Genomic DNA, 6,000 nt, shown 5'->3' with positions numbered 1-6,000 from the left:
CAGAGAACAAGGTGCTACATGAACGCTTAATGTGGTGGGGCATTTCTAGAAACATCATTAACACAGACACGTAGTGTCTTTTGGACAAAGCAGAAATTTGCAGGTCATTTCTCTGCAAGAAATCAAGAAACAGCATTTCTAACAGGACACAGTTCACTTACAAGCAATTTCTACTTGCTGCTGGTAGAGAATATTTTTTACTATTTTGTTTGCAATTCATTTAAGAAAATGTATGCATGCACAAAAGCTCATAGGGCCCAGGTTTAGGTTTCTTCCTTTTAATAAGTTTTAAAGAAGTACTAGGAATCTGAAGCATACATTTAAAGTTTGTGAGGTTATTCAGCAGTTCAGATACTCTTCTTTTACAGCAACATCAACTTTTTTACAAGACCTGCCTGTGTGTAACACAGGTGTGTTTCATAGCTTCAACCATACCCCACTGTTACACCAGTTTACTGTACTGTTAATATACTTACTGTTGTTAAACACTATAAGACGAAAGATTTTTACATCAAGGGTTTTTTTGGTGGTTTTTGTTTTGTTTTGTGTTACAGCAGAGTATTTGCAACATGTTATCAAACACACCAACAAAAAAAGCCATAAACACACCTCACTGGGGCAGCAGAGACCTGCAGGCCGGGTACAACTCATCTGAACACAACCCACCAGTAGTTTGCAGGAAAGAATTTACTATTACACATCAACTGTTGTTCCAGAACCACCATTCCATGCAATTCTTCTTTACATTTCCATGCCCCCAGACAAAAAAGGACAGTTTTATTACTGTTCTAATCATTTATTTAATCTTAATACGTTCTTCTGATGAATATAGTCTAATATATAGTCTTCTATATGAAAATTCTCCACTTAATTTGACAGAACTTTGTTTTATACAAATAAGACAATCACCATAAATGTTACATACTGGAGTGTAGGTCAAGAATGAACATGCGCTACCTGTTTTGCTATTCAGTTATTTTCACATGTCAATGCCTGAAAATACTGTACGTAAAAACAATAACACTGTTTACTGCAGAAATTACTTTGTCTGCTTGACAGGATACATCACTTTGGTAAGTTAACCATCATTCACAAAAAAAATAATCAAGTAGTTGTCCTTAATTGTTTTCATGTTTCTGCTCATGGCTTCATTGAGCTGACATTTAACACAGAGTGTGAACAGTCATAAGCTTAACACAGTCACCACTGAAAAGACACCCCTCTCCTTCCCACATTTTAGCACAGCTTGAATCAAAGCAAAGCAAACGAAGTAGTGCAGTGTCTCAAGGTGTCCTTTAATGAGGGCACAGAACATTTTCAGGGGTAGATATACAACATAATTTGGAAAAAATGAAATAGAAGCTCCTCCCCTGTCTTTGCTAAGACTCCCTTTAGTTCAGCACATCAGAGTTTTAACATAGCAGCCAAGAGCATGGTTAAGATAACAGGACTATTAAAGAGACATATACCATCCAAAGGACAAAACATAAGGTAGTCCATTAGTATTTTGCCAACTGCCCAACCTGACTGCAGGAACTGCTCGTGAAGATTTTCAAAGACAATGTTTGTGATCAAAGAAGCTTGATTAGACACTTGAAAGGCCATAGAAGGGACCAAATTTTCAAGAGAACTTTTGCAGAAAGACCAGGTCTATAGCCAAGTTTTCACTCATAACATCCATAGTTAAACAGCCATTTCTGGAAAAAAAAAAAAAACCCCACACAAAAAAATCTCCCCAAATCCACCCACCACAGCCAAACCTTTGTTCCTCATTTTTCACTTGCACTCACACCAAATTATAATTACCCAGTTCCATCATTTAACTCAAAGCACTGAAGAAAAAAAAAAAAAGGCACACTCAATCATGTAGAATGCTGTCCCCTGCTGTGCACTGGGCAGCATGACAGGAGCCTTATTTAAATGCATTCTCAATGTCATCACTATCACTCAAAACCTTTATTTCATGGGCATACTTGGCTGTACATGTTGTGAGACACCAGTCCCAGCCTTCCTTTAAGTAACCTTAAGGAAATCTTGGTCTGAGGTTCACTTCTCATGTCAGAAGCAGCTGACATGCACTGTGACCTGTAGTACTCACTGACAGCTGCCGGCAGTTTCTAACTACACTACCTCACCTGCTTTGTTTTAGTAGCCTTGTTGCACCTCAAGGCTTGAAGAGTGTAAGCCAGAGTTGTGTCCACTTACTTTTGCAGAGAAGCTGCAAAGAGTTTGCTGATGTGGAACAAGTTACCAAGGCTTTGGTTGTGAAAACCACTATAAAAGCTGAACTTTTGGGGGCCTTCTACTCTTGGTTTCAACACAAGTCTTCTACAGCGTGTTGGATATTTTTACCATGACTGACAGACAGGAAACTGTTCAGCTATCAGTTATTCAACCTCTCAAGTTTTAACATTCCTGTACACTGGGAAAAAAAATATTGTTTAAAATTACGTTTTCATCTAAGAGTGCATGCCTTACAGCCCTTCAAGGGCCCATTTCTTCCCCCTTCTTTATACAATACCAGACTCTGCAGTTAGTTATATCACATCATTAGCACTATTACTTGCTAGGTCTGATGGGAAACAGAAAAAACACAAAACAGAATATTTAACTTCAGTTTGACTAACAATGAACAAGCATGTACTCATTCACCACCTACCAGAGAAGCTCACCTCATTATTGAGATAAGCAGAAGGATGAAGAATAGCTTTTGTGTTCAATCCACTTTCCAAAGATCAGAAAACATTAAGATGTAAAGTATTACAAGATTAATACTTTAAGACTCTGGTCCTTTGCATTTTTCAAATACAAAGATTGGTGACACTCAACATAAACATTCATTTGAATCAGATTCAAATACATCTTGGAATCTGCCCTTCCACCCAGTACAAGACTTGCAGCAATGATCAACTACACAAAGTTTTGACTCTATGTTAACATCTGAATTAATCTTACTGAGCAGCATTCCATTGCGTTCTGTCAGCTCAGAGCAGAGGGGGCACCTGTTAAAGGCAGAATATTACTAGCCATTTCAGTTGAAATCCTTGATTAAGACATCTACATTGATTTCCCTTTAACAAGTTTAAAAGCCTGACCTCTGCAAAAAAAAGGAGCACAAGACAGTCCTCCCACCCTTTGTGTAACACACTAAAAGCCATTTTTAATGTAAAAAGTCACTTCCCTGTACTGTACATTTCAAAGTCTTAATTTCAAACAAGGGTCAAGTCCTATTAAGGCAGGGAGCTGGTATTGGTTAACATTGCAGTACTCAGACAGTGATGTACAAGACATTTATTTGCAGTATGATGACAGCGATATAAATGGAAAAACCCAAGCTGACATGGTTAATATTAAAACTGTTCTGACAGCAATTCACATAATCTCTGAGATACAGCTTCTTTACTTGTTCGTAGTGTGAGCCTATACATCTGAAAAAGAACATAAAATATTATTTATTTTTTAAACACAGTTTGGCATCAAATGAATGCACAGTCAACTAGTGAAAGCCAGCAGGTACCTCTTGTTTTCTCAGACTTGGTAGGAAAAAGACCTCAAGTTAAAACATTCAGGGTCAGTCAGCCACTGAATGATACAGTTTTTTCAAACCATAGGCTGGAGCACATCTTCAAACCCTTGTTGAGAGTCACCATTGTTCTAATATTTTTAGGCTTTAGCAGCAAAATTTTTCTATAAGAGGAGTAAATGTTGTGCGGAAAAGTCTAAAGACTCTCTACCACCACTTCTTCAGAAAATGGGCAACTTAGCACCCAAAACTTGCTTTTAGTCCTCAGTTAACTTCGATAGAACCTCTATCAAAATGCTTGAGGAAGTATATTCTTAACATTATGTTCATTTCCTTATTTTCTTTTAGCCAATCATTATTTTATTAATTTAAAATGGCCAAGGGAATTATACTTAATCTTTTTCAGGGCGCACAAAAGAAACATTTTGTGTTTCCAACTTTCAAGAGAATGTGGGACTCCACAGACAGTCTAGAATAATACAGTGATCTCTTCCAACAGGAAAGAATTGCTACAAAGCAGCAGCTTACCAAACTGGGCCAGGACCAGCTGCTACAATTTCGTTTCTGGCTGGAGTGTGCAGTCACAATTAGGTATTGCAACGGTGATTTTAAATAAATACCTTAAGGAGTTTCAGGTACACACAGTTATTTAGTGCACACAGTAACTTGAATACAAGCTGTAGACACTTAAACAGATACCTGTGCCTGGAGGTTGGGTTCAAGGCGCAGTAAGCATCCAATCTGAGTAGTTTTTGTATGTATGATACCAGCACCAACAAAGTTAGCAGGATTGGGATCTACCTCCTCAAGTAGGGCTGATCCAAAGCCAATTATCTATGAAAGAAACCCAGAAGATTTATATGTTGGGACAGCAGGATGCCAGTATCAAGCCTACTCAAGCCCAGCCACCACCAACTAGCAAAAGGAGGAGTAATTTTTATTCAAAGTGTTCAAGACATTAAAGAATTCTCTGATACCAATTTTATTACAATAAATTTTTGAAGTTACAGAGTACCCCTGATAATGAGCTGTTCCTAAAAAAAAAAGTTCAAGAGCAACTGAGAAATAAGTTAGACTCAACATAAGTTTCTCTTGTTTTTCATAAAGCCATTCTGTTCTCACACTAGTCATTTCTGTTTTGCCTAAGGCAGCCAGTTCTACAAAAAGTCAGTTGTTTTCTTTTGTAACTGATAACTCTAATATAAATTAAGGCTGGAAGTATCTTCCAATTCAGTTTTAAGCACTGAATTGGTGTTTTCTTAAAAAGCTTCAAGTTTCCAGCTGATTCAAGCTACACGGAGAAACAGTCCATTCAACCCAGCACTGCCAAGGATCCATTACACAATGTGGACTCTCCACTTTGAAAGGATGATCCAATTGCCATATAAACCAAGATGAACAGAGTTTGCTTATACCACTGGGCTTACACTACAAATTAAAAATACCACACTACCACCCACCTTCGCTTTTGTGATCTCTGCATCCATCGGGTGTTTTGCTTTGAAGATATTCTGTACTTCTTGTTTCGGACTGCAAGACAAGACGAATGCATAGTATAACACACGTATTATGTACAGCACTGCTCAGCAGCAATTAATTATATTGGGACAGTTTATAACTCCCAGGATTAAGTACAGGATGGGGCACTGCACCAGCTACATTCACAATATACTAGTTTTTTCCCCTTGGCCCCCACAAGAATCCCAAGCCCAAGTACAGACAAATTCTTACTTGCTCAGTTGCTTCCAACGCTGAAAGAAGTCTTGAGAAGACATCTCTGTCGGCTGGAAAAATTTATTCAGTGTGATGGGTAATTTTACCGAAAGATTTTGAAATGTTCCACCGTATCTGCATATGGAATAGAAAGAACACAGTGTATGCAGCACAGTGTCAGCAGTCTCTCAGCCTAAATCAACCAAACAACTGAGGATGAACACTGAAGTGCAACTGTTTAGCACTAAAATCCATCAACTGCAGATAATGTTATTTCTAAGATACCAGCTTTAATCCACTGTTAAATATATTTATTTGCTCTGCTCAGATGAAAGTGAATTGGCAGAACTTGTAGTAAGGATCTCTCAGTGTCAGCGTAGGTTGTTACCTTTGTAGATAGCACCCAAAGGAGCAAAAATATATCCCTGTGAAAACATACCAGTAAGAACCAGTTTAGACTAGAATAACAGAATGTAGCCAGAGACTGATGTTGAGTGGACATAACAAGATTCTATTTCTGGCTGCATGCATTTCCAGTTCAAGTTGTTTGCAGAAGTGTTCTTGGTTTCCAGAAGGGAGAAGTTACTGTGTATATTCCTGTTGAGATTCCTTAAGCAAACAGGAAGACTGTTTTATACAGATAGTGGAAAGAAGTCATGGAGACATTTTATCAGTAGCTGCTTTCTTGATTAGGCGTTTGGTTTTTTAACCACATTGTTCCAAGTGGATTCCCTACCTCCCCTAATAGCTTAAAGCTTTGTTAG

General features: G+C 38.0%; 1 protein-coding gene across 5 annotated transcripts in view; it reads right to left on the bottom strand.

Annotated features, from left to right (window-relative positions):
* Window positions 1–271: 271 nt before the first annotated feature.
* Window positions 272–6,000, bottom strand: part of AP2A2 (adaptor related protein complex 2 subunit alpha 2) — a 48,124-nt gene continuing 42,395 nt past the window's right edge. For all 5 annotated transcript variants that reach the window (XM_074148491.1, XM_074148489.1, XM_074148492.1 and 2 more), the window contains 4 exons: window positions 5,255–5,371; window positions 4,984–5,053; window positions 4,223–4,357; window positions 272–3,428 (listed from right to left, as the gene is read on the bottom strand). In XM_074148491.1, coding sequence (XP_074004592.1) covers window positions 3,351–3,428; window positions 4,223–4,357; window positions 4,984–5,053; window positions 5,255–5,371 — 400 coding nt within the window. In that variant the 3' untranslated portion in view covers window positions 272–3,350. The remainder of the gene's footprint in view (window positions 3,429–4,222; window positions 4,358–4,983; window positions 5,054–5,254; window positions 5,372–6,000) is intronic.

This window comes from Numenius arquata, chromosome 6 (assembly GCF_964106895.1).
Source record: "Numenius arquata chromosome 6, bNumArq3.hap1.1, whole genome shotgun sequence".
Lineage (NCBI taxonomy): Eukaryota > Metazoa > Chordata > Aves > Charadriiformes > Scolopacidae > Numenius > Numenius arquata.
This window is presented reverse-complemented; position numbering and strand designations above follow the sequence as displayed.